We start from the raw sequence: 16460 nt of genomic DNA on the forward strand, positions 1-16460 counted from the left end.
CTATGTTCCCATTCAGTCTTCACGCTTCACTCTTCGCCTATCACATCCCAATCTAATTTCGCTTGAAAATTCTAGCAAAATGGAAGAAGCTGTGGAGCTACTGACAATATCAGAGCTGCTCCGTCGTGGTCGGCCATTTACGGCCACATCCTCTCTCAATTCCTCTCCCAGCGTTTCTGTACGTCCTCCTTCCTCCAAATCAAAATCCATGGATAAAAATTCCCAATCCCAACCACCACCTCCTGGTCTCACTACTAACTCAAACCCTAACCTTAAAATACTCGCTCCTTTGAGTCAACCGGCTATGCTCGTGGGAACCCTACTTCTTCCTACTGAAACCCTAAAATGCCCGAATAAGAATTGCTTTCAGTTCTCGGACTGTTCATCTACCATTTGCTGCGATATTCTCGATTTTAGTGTCCGTGTAATTGGAAAGAAGATTCAGGTCCTCGCTTGGAATTTCATTCCCCTAAAACATTCTGGTGGTGGGTTTTTAGAGATTATCAAATGGAGTTTTCCAGATTCAAGTACTAGTACCTTTTCCCGCTGTTCCAGTATGGATTCATTTCCTATAGTTTCAGGTTCTTCTCCTCCTCCTCCTCCTCCTCCTCCCACTATCGCAGACGATTCCAAAGCTCGTTTTAGCGTTCACGGCCCAATTGAATCAACAAGTCCTGTTTCACTTGTACCATGTTTAAGTGGTGATAGCAAGACAAACAATCTTCGCGGGTTTATTGTACGAATTATGGTTTGTGAGTGTAAATTGTGTAATTCTAAGGAGTCTGTTACAGTTTTACATAATTTAGCTCAAGGACAGCATCCTCATTCTTTTACAAAACCTTTGTTTATATATTTCTTTGGTTCTTCTTGGAGCTGGCATCCTGTGATTGCCAAGCTTGTAGGGAATGATGTCAGGCTATCGGGGCTGAAAAAGAAGTTGGTTTTTATAGGGAAAGACAAGTCTCAATTGATGTTTGTAACTACAGAAAATTCTGTTTTGCATTTGCCTAGGTTATCCAAGAAATGGTCACCATTTTTGAGAAATGTTATTGTGGGAAAAGGAGAATGCGGTGCTTATACTGGTGTTGTCAAGGGTGTATACATGCAAGGAATGGTCATTGAGCTGGACAAAGAAGTATGGCTTGTACTAACTGATCAGCTACTTGCTGCACCACATAGTTTAAGGGTGGGCGCCATTGTAAGTATAATTAATTTGTCTACCATGTTAGTTGGAAGAAAAAAAAAAAAAAAAAGCTTTGATGCTTACAATTTTTTTCTCAACATGCCAGGTGATGAGTCTGCAACACATTTGTTTTTCTCATTATTTGCTTTTGATGTAGATTTCTTTGAGAAATGTGCATTTTGTTAATCCAAAATTCACTTGGACGCAAATGCTTATACTTGGGACTTGCTTAAAGACTAGCATTACTGTAGAGTCATTCTCACCATTGGAAACGGGGTATGGGCTAAAGATATTTTATTATTTTATGCCTCTTGCATCCTTGCCAAAATTATCATGGGTTTGTTGATTTCCTCTAGAAATTGAGTGATTATTCCAGAAAATGATCTGGCACTAGTACTGTGCTAATTTTGGTTGGTGGCCTTTATATTTTCTAATGGCCTTGTTTGAAGTAATGATTTTGTCCCTTTGCTGCTTATGCAAAAATGTTTGGAACTTATTCATTTTTTGGTGGACATCTAAACATGCATGGCATGTATAATAGCGATCAAATTCTGTACTGCAGGTCTAATATAGTTTTTCAATCTCAAAGTCAGTTGGGGAAGTTTATTAATTCCTTGACTTTTTCTGCCAGAATATGGTATGGAATTTTGAACATACTTCTAGGAAATTTAATGGTTTCACAGGATGATTCAAACATATAACATTCTCAATTCGTTTACTTGATATGACGGTTGAATTTTCAGGGCACTACTTATCATTTCAAGTTTTCGCAAGAAGTTTGCTGGGATTTTATCAGAAAAGGAGATCTTGGGATCAAAACATGTAATTTTCTTTAATCTTGCGATTGTGTACAAACTGAATAGAATTTCTTATTTACTTTAAGCCTTCATATTCTTTTCCACAGTTGTGCTTTTGTAATTATCTTCTAACTTGATTTGGATGGTTGCAAGGTGTAACCAGAAGGAAGGACTGGCTCAGATGTTTTCTAATTCACATTTACCCCCTTCAGTGATTCATGCTCGGGTAAATTGGTAATTTCACTGTTAGATGAACCGATACAAGTCTACTATGTTGTATTTGTTTGTTATCATCTATAACAAGATCCTTTTTGCAGCGTGGAATACTTACAGAACTATGCAAGCATAACTCATGTGGTTGTGATAGTGAACCATATTGTGCTGACCTGAAATTGGTTAGTTCTGCATTTATAATATCTTTACTACGCCTTGCTTCATCCCATCAAAGGGCATATCTAGTTTGACCGTATAAAGTTGTCATATGTTTTAGTAGATAGTCTTAATGAAAGTTAGAGAATAAATTACCAATTCTTTCTTTTTCTCTTAGGTGGCACCTATCTCTACCTTTCTCCATCATTGTGAGGTCATGTGGATGAAAGCACTCTTGCAGATGGAGAGCAACTTTTACATCTTGCGTGACGAATCTCAATTTGATCTTGTGTCGTGTGAAGGAAGATCTCATAGTCGAACGTTGAGGAGGATGTTTCATAGTGAAGATATAGGAGTTTCTTTGCTTGGAAGTCTAAAGGTTGGTGATTTAACTTCATCACATTATTTTTACTTAACTTGTCCATGCAACCACTTGTACTACTTTGGTTAAATGTGAATCATTTTAATGTGCTTAAGAAAGTGAATCAAGATTTTTTAGCTATATGATTCTAGGAATTTATGAAAATGTTAAGGGGAGGCTGTGGGGCTCTTTGATACAAGTGAGGTTCAAGTTTTTTTTACTCTAGGGCACTTTGAGTGTTATCCAACCTTATTGAAGGACATTACTTCTCTAGCTTCTTTTTATGTTTTTGTTTTTAATTTTATGTTGTGTTTATTAGGAGGATTGCTTGAACTCCCTGTTGTACTCCTCTTTTTTCTTTGTAAATCAAATCTCTCTCTCTCTCTCTCTCTCTCTCACACACACACACACACACAACATACACACATGTGTATATCAAAACTCTGATTTTGAGGTTTTTTAATTGCTATTTGGTGGTTTAGTGTTCAAGTTGGTTTGGGCGAAATTCTGTTCTCTGAATTAATCAAGGATTTGATCTGGTCATCCAGATTTCTCCATATTCTGGAAGGTTGCAGTTAGTTGATGCAACAGGAAGCATTGATGTTATAATACCCAACTTTCCATCCACTTGGAAGTCCAATTGCATCTATGAGGTTATATCAAATGACGATGCAAAAACTTCTAATCATTATCTTGTCCCAAGCTGCTTGAATGTGTGAAAATTTTTTCATCTTTAATTACTTATTTTGTATTTGGTTTTCAGGTTGTTGACTATAATCTAATTGTGGAAGGCACACCTGACCTTGTGGATCATACAGGATTGCCTGACAGTGAGTCACTGTCATGCAGGCATATCTTTTATCACACCCCTTGGGCAAGAGAGATGAAATTAACAATTTATATCAGTTTTCGCTTAGGCAATGCAACTTGCAGAAATCTTCCGTTTTATCCTTGTGTGGACTGGAATAATGAATTTATGGAACTTCAAGGTGGAAGATTTCATCTGATATGTGTAACACACAAATATCCTGTGCTACAAAAGGTATGGCTGCATCTTCATTATTAGTTTTTGTGAATGTTTGTAAAGTTTCTCTAACTAATTTTACTTATTTTGTAACCTGAAATCCTTTTTTTTTTGGTCTTAAAGTATGGCAATTGTTTTTTACACATTATTTATTTACATATCTATCTCTGCAGTTTAAAGGTGATCCGGTGATAACAGACTGTTGTACTATGTTTGCTGAGGCCATTATCTTGCCTTGGGATCTGTTTCTTGGAGTGAAAGATGGAGCTATGCTTCCATTTAAGATTTCAGGGGATTGGCTTAATGAATCGTTGGCACATTATCCCACTGAAAATTACCAGGAGCGTCTGTCCAATAAGAAGCGTAAAATTGATCAGGCATCAAGCCAGGCTTTAAAGAGATCCAATGAGGGGGAATGTGGAAACTTGAGTTCTCTCGAAATTCCATGCCTGGCCACTGTTAGAACTGCTAATAGGCAAAACTTAGGTGGTTCAGGAAAACTGTGCTTCACAAAATCCAAGGTAAAGATTGATGCTGACTGTAAACTGAGTGCAGAGAAGGTGTTGCTAGAATTCAACTCTGAAAATTTGTTCAAGTATCCGGTGTGTAAGGATTCTCTTTTCTTCTTCTTCTATTTTCCCCATTTTTTTAGAATTTACCAAATGCAAGGATAATGAAATAGTGGTCTTCTAAAAAAGAGCTACAATGTATGGCTTATTCTCTTTAATATGAATTCCAGGCGTTGCAGATTGGCAGTTATTACATCATAAAGCACCATCCAGAAGAATCCTTTTGTAGCATTAAGGACTATGATAATGTTAGCGGTGTTAGAGTTATTATCTCTTCCAGAACACACATGTGGAGCCTTTCTTTCTCTTCTGATGAGGGAGTAACAAATAATAAATCTTCAAATCTTCCTTCTCAAAGTGATTCTTCTATCAGTTGTAGAGAATTTCCTATAAGAGATCAGGTTGAACTACTCTTGAGGTCCACTGGTAATGTTCCAGAATTGTCTTCGGATGTTTGTCTTCATCTCTCTGCAAATGCAAAGGCTTTTTTGGAAGTAAAGCTTAATGAAAATAAAGAAGCCCACACTGAGCCAATTATGACCCCAGAAGAGACTTTAAGTGATTCTTCTGATATTTTGACCATGATATCTTCAACTGGTTTCTTTTCTGGATCCCTTGATTTTACTTGCCTTTTTCCTGAGGGAAATTTAACATCTGTGTGTGGAGATGTGGTAGACATTCATGGTTTTGACTGCAATTCTGCTGCCAATGCCCATTTAAGCTGTGAAAGATTAGATGATGGTCTTCACATGAAATTTTTTCAGGAAAGCACAAACATTTCTTGCATCCATGTTTTGGTGGATGATCAAATGGTGATTTCCCACTTGTTTTTGTGCATCAAGTTTCCTATTTCTTTATTTATTAGAACATAAATGTTTCATTTTATTGAATCGTGTTAATTCATTAGGTAAGCATTTTTGGTTCTCTTAGCAAACATGCATATCCTGTTGGATTTGGACCTGGTGTAAATGCAACATTTCATCGAATTCTTAAATTGAGGTATGCATGCTATCCTTGAGTGACATGCTTGAACTTTAATATTTGAGTTTTTTTTCTACCTTCTACTTGTTGTGTACATATTGATGCTATTGCCAATGCTGCCATGTTTGAAAATTGCAAATTTTATTATATCATTGAATTTAATATATTGAATACCAAATGGTTTGAACCATTAAAAAGTCTGGGCTGGATCATTGTGGACACCAAATGGGTGAGGGGGACTCTCAAATTCAATAAGCTATTAGGCTGGGTTACAAAGTGATGATGAGATTGCATATTAGAAATTTAATATATTCAACACCAAATGGTTCAAACCATTGGGATGGGGGGAACTATCTGTCGTTGGATCAGAAGAAGCAAAACAATTGCATTAAAAGCCATCTTTTTTATTGGTAGGCATGCTGTGTTTTTTTTGCTATTGATCACAGAGCATTGAATAACGTGATTTTGATGCATCCAATCATTGATCATGCTTGCTATTTAAAGCTTGAGTTTTGTACAGTGAGATTCTGTATATATTTGTTACTTGTGTAGCAGTGGCTCATTTATCCTTGTAATGATGTGCTGTTTTATCTATTAAAATTCTCATCTACCAACTTCTCCTTCACATATGGACTCAGTCAAAACTTATAACACCCCTCACCGGTCTACAGTGTAGCCGAGCAAGGTGCGTTACATTCGGTGCCGGAGCACCCTATCCTGTCTTGTCATGTACAATATTACTTTAATTATATTGTCTTACGTGTAAATTTTTTTTTTTTATCACATTTCATTTTTATGGAGACCCAGACATAGTCTCCTCTGTTCTATTAGTGCATGGTGATTTTCATGTTACCTGTTAAAACAATTCATATCCTTTACATCTATTCATTCATCATATTATTCTTCATACTTATATCAATTTTCAAGAAAATAAAATACTGCATTGCATTCATTTATATAAAATTCATATACAACAATTTACACTTTTATTTACATTCTAAAAATAATTTACATCATTGTTTAATTACATACAATATCAAAATGCAAAATCTAATATGTACATGAGCCCTACCAAAATGGACTGTTGAGGTGACAATCTACCCTGTAGCAGATCTGATCAAATTCAGACTAAACTCTACTGCTGCTGCTGTGGGTCTTCTGTACCTACGCATTGAAAAAACCAACGCGTTAAGTATAACGCTTAGTGGTGTATAATATAAAGGAAAAATAATCTAAACAACTAAAATAATTATTCTACATATAATCTTATAATAAAATATAAAATATTATAAATTCATAGTCTTTTGCGTGTTTAGAAAGCTTTGGAAGTAAATAAGTTAATCAGGATCTTTACTGTGCATGTACCTTATATTCAGTCTTATAAAATTTATATTAATGATTTTCTCATGTACTTATTCAAATTTTATGGCTTATTGCTTTCATCTGTGCTCAGGTAACCTATGACAAATTATAAAGATTGGATACACGGGAGTATATTAGTTAGACATCCGTATGCCTTTCCAGTATACAACGGTCATGTTACACATAAGGCCAGCGGGCAGGCATAAGCCATTAATAATGAAAATTGGTACTATGGCCATCGGACAGGCATAAAGCCAGTAGAACAATCATTTTAGACATATGTTGTCTGTTAATGATTAATTTTGTGGGCAGTGCTGCAATATGTAGTTCCTAATTGGTATACCAATCGATCTAAACTATATAAATGAGTCTAGGTGTACTTTGGGCATAATAGTGTTATTTCATACTTATAGTTTTATTAATTCATGTTATTTTTATACTTAACAGCTTATTCCATTTTGTTTCATATCATAGGCTAAGTTATTTTATGAACCTTTCTCAAGGTTTAGAATTTGGCAAATTCTAGAGTCTGTTTTTGTCTAATTAATTGATCATGTCATAGTCATTTTTAGGCCTAAGATTCTTCATAAAAGTTGTTACCCTATGTCTTATAGTCACTTAAAAATTTTTATTACAATTTTTCAAGTTTTGTAGAATTAATTATGGCCAAATCATTGGCCTGGACTCATGTACCCTGTTCTACCAGGACTCATGTTAAGATTAGAAACTTTGACTCCCATTTTAGGGTTCTTATGTTCATAATTTGAGGACCAAATCTAAAACAAAGTTGAAGCCCTGTTTTTTAGGGTTCCAGATCAGTATGGCTCAACCTAATTGGAGTTTCTAGTAGGAGATATAGCTAAATGTGTGTTCTGGGGTCAAATGGTTCTTTTGAAAATTTTCAGAATTTATATATTAACTTAACCTAGTCAATTAACCTATTTCCATTGGTTTCTGGGGTTGGGTCAAAAGACCAATTTTGTAGATCTATGTCTTATAGAAATTTTTTCACTGGTTTCATTGAATTTGGATTTTTGTAGACCAAGTTATGGCTATTTTGCCAAAACTGGTCGGGTGAGCTCTAATCCAGGAAATTCTGGGCAGAATGGTGTAGGTTAGTTTGGTGTCTTAACTTGAGAGAACAATTTCATTTGGTTTGAGACATTTCTAGGCTTGGTGTTCTCAATGAAAGTTGTAGTCCTATGTCTAAGCTTTTTAATGGTATAAAATTCAGGTCATTTGGACTTGTCTAGAGGGAGTTATGATCAAATGAACACATTTGGTCATTTTTCTGGGTTCAGTGTTTGGATATCTGGATTGGGACAGTAAATTGACCAAGATTTTGACAGAATTTGGGCAAAGTTTCTTCATGAAAAATGGGCATTTTGTCCTAGGTTTCATCTCCAATTGGCCTTACACTAATTGGAGCAATACAACTCTAGTTATATCTCAAACAATACACTGGACTCAAAGGTCCGAATTTCCTGCATAAAAATCAACACTCCCAAATTCAATTCTTCCAACACCACAAACTTCATTTGACATACATGACACTTCTAATGGTCATTAAATCATCTCAACATCATCAATTTCAAGTCACACAACAATTTCCCCAAAGTTAGGTCAAAATCCCTAACTCACATTCCTCAATTCATATAAACACGAGCCAATCAATTTGTTCATCACAATTACTTATCAATATCACTAATAAACACAACTAATTTCATCAAAACCATCAAACCACAACTCTTATCATGGCTGCCGAAATTTAGTAAGTTCCTATCCCTATGAATTTCTTTTAATTTCATATCAATCTAACTTATTTTAGTAAGCTTGTCATGCTTAGAAAAGAAATAGAAGTGAATTAGTGCACTAACCCCTTTAAACAATTCTTGAGCTTACTCAATCTTTGAAATTTTTTCACTTTTTGATCATTAAAATATTCCTCTTGATGTAGGGATTAATTTTTGTGAAGGGTGTTTAGGGTTTTAGATAGAGAAAGCTTAGGAAAATTGAGCTTAAAAAAAAAAAAGAAAATGGAGAAGGTTTCTTGGCTATGGTGGACAGCAATATGGAGAAGAAATGAAGAAGATAACTTTTTATTAATTAACTCAATTTGTCTTCTTTTTAACTTTTTCTTATCTCTTCTTAATTGGTTGTTGAATTCCTATTGGTTAGAGAATTTTATGATGTTATTAATTTCATTTAATTTTCTTTTTTTCTTTTCTTTTCTCTTCTTTTCTTATTTCCATAATTAAATTCATAAATTTTAATTTTATTTATTTTATGTCGTTTAATTTCTCTTATTTTAATTGACATTTAGGTCAAATTTTAACTCTGGGGTTAAAATGACCAAAATGCCCTTATAATGCTTGTCGGTTTATTTTTGTTCTGTACCAATAAATAAATTCCCCTGAATTTTTTTTGACCTTTCTGATGTCATTTACACTTCAATAAACCTCTAATTAGGTTTCAAGAATTATTTCCTAGGGATCCCTACAGGTCTGGGATCAGCAACTGCCTTTGCAGTCGCTTCCTAATCTGGTCACTCATCGCTGTGACTCTGGCTCGTTTAACCGAGTCCTACTTCGTTTCTTTTACTTTTCTTTAATTTTTCTTAGTCTATATTTAGTCAATTTATGTTTCCTCATTCTAGTTTAACTGTAATTCTAGACATCCTAGCTGTCCGGACAGACGTTAGTCGCCGGAACAGTATAATGTACGGACTATCTAAAGTGAGGGCGTTACCAAACTGCTTCCATGCTGATCCATTTATGGTCTTCTAAACTGTTATAGCGTGTGTGCTAATATAAATGGCTATTTCTTATTTTCCAGGGTGACAAATAAATTGCAGCTGACACCTGCATCATTTATCGTTTTGAACTCCATAAGGGTTGCAAATGAACAATACGATGATAAATGTTTTAAATTCTGCTCTACTTTGTGTATGCCATCTGCTTCCTCTTTGGACAATGTTTCTTCTGGTATGATTTCTGAATTGATTCAGTGCTCAGATTGCAAGCCAATGCGGTTTAATTGCAGGGTAAGTTGTGTTAGATATATTAATTTACAGGGTTCCTATTCTGGCCTAATTCGTTTCTAAGTTTAATTTTTTTTTTTTTTAATGTGCTAGTTTTCCCCATGGGTAACAGCAATGTTGACAGTGCAGAATTCTGCTAACTGCAATTTATCTGTTTGTGGTGGTGATAGGTTGTTGCTGTCCATGTCTTGGTTCTGGAGAAGAATATAAAATATTATGGCTTACGTTCTGAAGTCCAGGCTGGACACTTCGTTGACATTCCGCTTGTGGGTTTTGTGTTGGGTGAGTTATTTTTCATCCATCTAAGGCATGCTAATATCATGGTAGAACATATGGGGTAGGGTCATCGGGTTTTAGAAGTAATGACTTCTTCATGCTAGCCAATATCTAGAACTTGCTTTAGTTTTATGCACATGCATGTTTTAAATTAATTCTTTGGCCTCTTTCTTTGCATATCTCTCATTAGATATGTTGAAAATTTGGGTTTGTGGTGTTGTGGGACAGATTCAGTCAAATTTCAGTTTGGAGGTCTCTCTCTTGCGTTTTGAGAAAAGATAGAATACAATAAATATGAATCAGCAGGATCACGCCTTATGATATATGTGTGAAACTGCTTCTTACCAATTATAGCAATATCTCAGAATTCATCTGAGAGCCTGAAAGCAACAATTCCATTTTGTCATTAGGCTAAAGATGTGTTTGTTTAGAATTACTTGATGATAAGGTTCAGCAAACTATGTTTTAGTCACATTAATGAAGAAGTGGTCCATGCATATACATAAAGACAGTTGTGTGGTACATTTATACCATTTATGGTACTACGATTTCTAGGGATTTTGTTCTTGGGTTTGGTTCTTTTATTAGTGTGTTACTATTAATAAATTTCCTGTTGGTTAGAAGTCATTTGTCTGTTTTGCATGATCTCTCAGTTCACCTACGTGAGCTGTCTCTGGGAAGATTTTGCTTCCTACTTCTGATGTTCTAATAACTTTCTTTTCCCCATTACATGAATAGATGATGGATCATCCACATGTTGTTGCTGGGCCAATGCTGAAAGAGCAGCAACTCTAATGAGGCTGCATGAAGAACTTCCAATGAGGGCTTTTGAAAGCAGTGGCTGCACATTAAAGTGGTTGGGGATAGACAAGAATTGCTGGAAAAGCACTATGTTTCATCTTGAAAGAATTTTGAGGAAGCATGGCAGAATTATTGTGAGAAATGATGGACCAATAATAGATTCTTATCAAGATTATACTGTTTCTGTCAGTTCGGATGATGCCCTAAGCAGCTCAGATGAGAATCTCCTGAAATTCATAGTCTTCAATGCTTGTTTTGGCACATCTTGGGTGAGTGTACATTCTAAAAGGAACAGAGTTATGGAGAAAAATTCTGTGCAAGGACTCACATTGCATCTGGATAGCAAATTATGCAGAAGAAATAATTCAAGTTTACAAAGCCATTTAATTTTGAACTTACCAGCTAGTTAATGAATTAAAGTGTAGAGTTTGCCCACATTTCCAGAGCAGTAACATGAAATCTGGAGGAGTTAACTTTCCATGCTCATATATTAATATATATAAAAGTTTTTTATTTTTATATGAACTCCTGCTACTGTGTAATCCTTATTTTTCATTGGCAGACTGTGATTGCTGGTTTGATGGATCCAAATGCTGTTAAGCAGTTGGAGAAAGAGCACCTTATACAAATGGGGACGACAGTGCTTTCCATGCAGAATTTGTGGGCTATGGAAGTTCAATACATGAATACTCTCAGCGAGGCGAGGAACATTATTGAACAACTGATAGACAGGTAATTATTCATATAGACGGGTAATTATTCATGCTGCTAAATTTGAAAGTATGGATGTTTCTAAATATTACGCCCATGCCGTTTTCCCCAACACGATGTGGTGGTATAGCTGGAAGTGTAAACTCCTGTTGCATTTCTATGACCTTTTGGCCTTTTGCTTCCCACATCCATAAAGTCCTCTTCAGCTGGGCTATAAATCTAGTAAATTGTATATATGCAACATCTTTAGGGTAACACCATACAGATTTAAACTTTCATGTAATATACATGTGTGTGGCCGAAAACAAAGCTGAGTGATGATCAGCCAACCTCAACTTTTATGGGTCCTAGTCACTGAGGCATGCTTGAGTAGATGTACAAATGTGCTACAAATGTGGCATCCCTTTGTACTTGCTTCATGATGATTCGTGCATGAATGCCAATAAGATTTCAAATTATATCTTGGTAAATGAGATTAGCTATGCAATCAGCCCTAGGAACAATATGCACTTAAAATCGGTATTTATAAACTACCGGGTTTTCCTTCTATCAGTATTTCAGAATAGTATGATTTTTAATCATTCTGTTTCAGCGTAGTCAATCTCATGTTAATTGGTATTAACAGCATAAGATATATATATATTTTTTTTTTACATTTTATTTGGATTCTTATGACCTTAGATGGTGGAGATCATGAAAAAACATAGGGAAACATTCTACAAGATTAGATATTCAAAGCATTACTAGGTGGACCATACTCCAATCGGTCAAATTATAAAAAAAAAAAAAATTAAATGTAAAAAATAGAAAAGAATAAACTTGGAGCAATATATATATATATATATATATTGTGAAGACAAAGAACAGAAAGCCCGTAAATTAACTTAAAATCATTATTGGCCGTGGTGCACAGGTAGGGATGGTAACAGGATACTTATAAAAATATTAGTATTTTTAATATCAAACCCTATTTAAATTTAAATTCAATTTTTATTATTCAAATAATATTAAATTCTTTTAATTTTGATTAATAATCTAAATTATTTTTATTAAAAATATATATTTTAAAGTTTAATACTTTTATAATAATATTATAATATGCATATTCCCAATTCACATTGAGCTTTGAAATTGAAAATGGTTTGAGGATTGTTTCGCTCGCGTACCTTGTGTCTTGCGGTGGCAGCTCAGTCCTGAAAAAGCTCCTAGTCATGGGCGTTTTTCAAAAAGGACTTCAGTACGAAAAGTTTTTGTACTTTTTGTTTAGTCCATTTGGATTCCCTTGCTTTTCTGATTACTTTCCTCCCCTTTCCTTTCGTCTTTTACTGTCCTTAGTTTCTTCCTCATAGTTATTATTAAAATATCTACCTTCTCCCGTTTTATGCCTTTTTTATTATTAAGTATTTTGCAATTTTAGTGCCTGAAATTTAATAAATAGCTGAATTCCTATTAAATAATTCGTCCTTTAAATTTTGATTTGGTTAACAAATTAATTATTCGATCTAAAATTAATCAAATTTTTTAATCAAAGAGAACAAAAGTCAAATCCTTTTATGAAATTAAATATCAAAATTGTCCTTATTAACGTCTTTTTCTTCTCTCTTCCTCATCTTTGCCCCTCTCTCTGATTTTTTTTTTTTCAATTTAGGGCTATAATAATAAGTTTTTATTATTAAAAATACAAAATTAATAACAAGTAAACTTCACATTTTTTCAATTATTTCAAAAATTTTTTTAAAAATTAAATGCACAACACGATAAATGGAAAATGGAGATGGAGATTTTTAATTTTTAAAAAATTAAAATAAAAATCACAATTTTTTTTAATTTTCTAAGATGTTATTGGTTCTTTTTTAATTTTTTGAAATATTTATTATTAAAAAAATTATTTGGTAAAAACAAAATTTTATTTTTAAAAAATATTTTTATCACAAATTACTCGAATTGAGTAAAAAAGGTAAAGTGTCAATTAGGTCCTAAAGAATTAAATTAAACTATATACCTTTCTTTGTTTTCTTTTAATGCTGATTATTCAAAATATATGAGAATAAGGGTATTTTTATCAATTTCACAATGTCCAACATAATTGAATTTTCCTAAAAAAAATAATCTTTATTTTGAACAAAATAATCAATTTATTAGAGAATTTAAACCTTAGATTTAAAAAATATAGGAATTGATATATGTATTTCGTTAAAGTTTATGGACTACATTGTAAAATAGCCTTGCTTATTTGAATTCTTGATGCAGAACCTTGCTCTCTCCAATCTTTTTAAGGCAAATGTACTAGTTTCTCCCATTCATTTGCTGGCAGAGTGGGGTTTTTACTGCAAAACTCAGAATGACTTGGCTTTTGTTACTTTTCAAGTTGCTTTAAAGAAACACATCCAAAACTCATCCTTTTCAGTTCTACTCTATTTTCCTCCATTTCCCTTCACATTTTCAAGATGAATCTTGCAAAAACCGGCACAACTTACTCGTAAGCTAGTTCTTTACCTTCATCAGAAGCGCTCTACCCTCCAAGGCTAAAATGTCAATGCCGCTAGGCCAGCAACCACCGGCAGTGACTATAGCACAGGAAAATTTTCACACTCACTCAACCCACAGCTCAGTTGGCCCAGTTATTGCAGTGCTTGCAGTGATCATGATTTTAGGATTACTCGCTGTTACGATTGGAAGGCTCTGCTCTAGAAGGAGAATCTTGGGTTATGGCCAGTATGATATAGAGAATTGGGCAGAGACAAAATGCTCTTCTTGCATTGATGGAAGGATAAGCCCACCTCCAAGGTCTAATGTGTTTGCCACATCTGGTACGCCACCGATGCCTGCACAAACCCCCCAAGAAACAAAGCAGGAAGAGCAATCTCCTTAATTGCCACTTGAAAATCTTTGATTCTTGAGCTTGGGTTTTTTTTTTTCTTGGACTTAGCGCTCTCTGTTGATTTCCCATTCTCACATCGTTCTTGTTGATTGAAATGTTTGCTTCCTAGCGTATTAGGCCATTGTTGCTACTGTGCATTTTGAGGTGAAGTTATCATGGATGGCTTAAAGTAAATTTGCCATTGTTTTATTTGCATTTTAGTTTTCTTTTATTTTCTTTTAAGTGAATTACTTGATGCCTTTTTAAATATCCTGGAATCAACATTCCTGCGTAAGCTTTGAAATTCAAACCTTTTTGGTCCTATGGAATGAGAGAACTATTTTTCTAAGGTAATAAATCTCTGTGGATGAGTGAAATCCTTGCCCATAAGACACAAGTCACTAGGGAGAAAATAAAGGTAGCCTACCTTTTCAACCATGAACCATCTGATGGATCAAATCAACCACACATATTCTTGAAAAGGGCATTGTTAGCCCCATCAATTTCAAGCGGGGCATTGAGCTTTGCCCTTTCCCGATTATAGTAGGCAATCAAACTCCCTGTCTAGGGTCATGTGCTTATGCACAGTTCTTCTCAAAGTAAATGGTCCAACTCCAACATCTCTCATTTGATTCCAGCAAGAAAAGGGCGTCAGATTTGTATGAACAACAAATCCTATACTTGTCCACAATCATGCTATCAGACATTATTCATTACTCTCAAATTATTGGACAGAGCTTTACCAAATTGTCTTATTGACAACTTATAATGTTGATTACATAGATTTAATTTCACAGAGCATTTTCAATTGCATGAGAAAACGAGGGATGAACATATATAGTTTATCACATCCTAACAGTTCATTCCCATCATTTCATGAGCCTTTCCAAGAAAAGAACTTGTATTTCTCTCATTAAGCAAAATCAAAATTTGTAAGACGAATATTTTCAGAACAAAGAAGTTGAAGCAAGCAGAGCCTAAGATGAAGCAAACATATTGTAAAAACAGAAATATAACAGCTAAACCAAGAAGTAAATTCAATCAATAAGCTTTAACTCTGTGGTATTAAAGTTGTCTTTAAAATTATAAAGTCTTGAGTTTGAATATGAGTCAAATGAGACAAATTCAATATGAGTCAAATGAGACAAATTCAACAAGTAAATGCCAGTGGTTAGGCAAATGTGATTTGCTCTGCCTCTTCTTGCATTTCAGGAGTGAAGCCCGCTATTATGGGTGGCTCTGGCATCCAATTTGATGGGATTAGAGGTATGGATCCAAGAGTTCGGGGATTTGGAAGAGTTAAATGAATTGAAAGCAATGGAGCCAAGATTATGCAAAGATTTAAATCCAAAAAACAAGGACTTTCAATGTCATTTATATCTGCAACTGGATTTGATTAACTAAGAAACTACGAACAGAGGAAATATATGTACAAACATTTTACTAAACAGTTGCTTTAACCAACTTAACTGCAGAGCTTTCAAACACACTTATTCAAATGTTTTATTATATAGGATAAAAATTGCTATTAAGTTGGACTCAATCAAGGTCTGATTTGGATTAAAATGGGCTCAATGAAATTTAGGATTGGAGTTGATTGATTGTTCACATTTTTAAACCTAATCAAAATTGCCTTGGAGTTATCCCAATTCCTACCTCTTATAATCTTAAATTGAAATTTATAATTCGATTCAAAAATTCGGTCTGATTTGACTTGTCAATTTTTTTTAAATTTCAAAAATTAATTGAAGCATTTGATTTTCTCTAACACATGTTGAATCAAAATTGAAATTAAAATCAAATTGAAATTATAAAAAAAAAAAATTATTGAGAATCTAGCCCAATGATCTAGATTAGGCTATGGCAACTATAACCGAGAATTATCCCGTGATTATATTTATATTAAAGATTTATTTGATGTTATTATTAAAAATATTTTAAAAATATTTTAAAAATATATTAATTAAAAAATATTAAAATTTAATTTAAACGTGATAATGGACGATCATCATCATCAATACAACAAGAAGATGGAAAAAAGAAAAAGATGTAAGCTTTAGGGACTAAAAATGTTAGGCAGAAACAGAGGAAAGAAAACAAAATGAAATAAATAGATAACTCTCTCT

At 34.1% G+C, this 16460-nt stretch overlaps 2 protein-coding genes across 4 annotated transcripts; both read left to right on the forward strand.

Annotated features, from left to right (window-relative positions):
* The first annotated feature begins 20 nt into the window (after positions 1-20).
* On the forward strand, positions 21-11944 carry LOC110640796 (CST complex subunit CTC1). Of its 3 annotated transcripts, XM_021792289.2 has the most exons (16): positions 21-1198; positions 1341-1459; positions 1746-1820; positions 1927-2005; positions 2144-2206; positions 2298-2375; positions 2528-2728; positions 3259-3363; positions 3474-3752; positions 3908-4336; positions 4474-5115; positions 5211-5302; positions 9482-9689; positions 9857-9968; positions 10701-11032; positions 11326-11944. In XM_021792289.2, the coding sequence occupies exons 1-16, from the start codon at positions 80-82 to the stop codon at positions 11497-11499; spliced, it is 4107 nt and encodes a 1368-aa protein (XP_021647981.2). In that variant the 5' UTR covers positions 21-79; the 3' UTR covers positions 11500-11944. The 3 variants fall into 3 exon arrangements, with proteins under 3 accessions (XP_021647981.2, XP_021647982.2, XP_021647984.2); XM_021792290.2 differs by lacking the exon at positions 1746-1820; XM_021792292.2 differs by lacking the exons at positions 9857-9968; positions 10701-11032; positions 11326-11944 and adding an exon at positions 5923-5969 and having other exon boundaries at positions 9482-9583.
* Positions 11945-14010: 2066 nt separating this feature from the next.
* Positions 14011-14346, forward strand: LOC110640794 (uncharacterized). Its single transcript, XM_021792286.1, has one exon. The coding sequence runs from the start codon at positions 14011-14013 to the stop codon at positions 14344-14346; it is 336 nt and encodes a 111-aa protein (XP_021647978.1).
* Positions 14347-16460: the final 2114 nt, after the last annotated feature.

This window comes from Hevea brasiliensis, chromosome 12 (genome assembly GCF_030052815.1).
Source record: "Hevea brasiliensis isolate MT/VB/25A 57/8 chromosome 12, ASM3005281v1, whole genome shotgun sequence".
Taxonomy (NCBI): Eukaryota; Viridiplantae; Streptophyta; class Magnoliopsida; order Malpighiales; family Euphorbiaceae; genus Hevea; species Hevea brasiliensis.

Excerpts from the sequence above, each read along its gene's own strand:
- LOC110640794 (XM_021792286.1), top strand. The coding sequence starts at position 14,011 with ATGCCGCTAGGCCAGCAACCACCGGCAGTGACTATAGCACAGGAAAAT.
- LOC110640796 (XM_021792289.2), top strand. The coding sequence starts at position 80 with ATGGAAGAAGCTGTGGAGCTACTGACAATATCAGAGCTGCTCCGTCGT. Across the intron at positions 2,376-2,527 it reads ATTGTGCTGACCTGAAATTG|GTGGCACCTATCTCTACCTT; the intron begins GTTAGTTCTGCA and ends TTTTTCTCTTAG. Across the intron at positions 5,116-5,210 it reads TTTTGGTGGATGATCAAATG|GTAAGCATTTTTGGTTCTCT; the intron begins GTGATTTCCCAC and ends TTAATTCATTAG.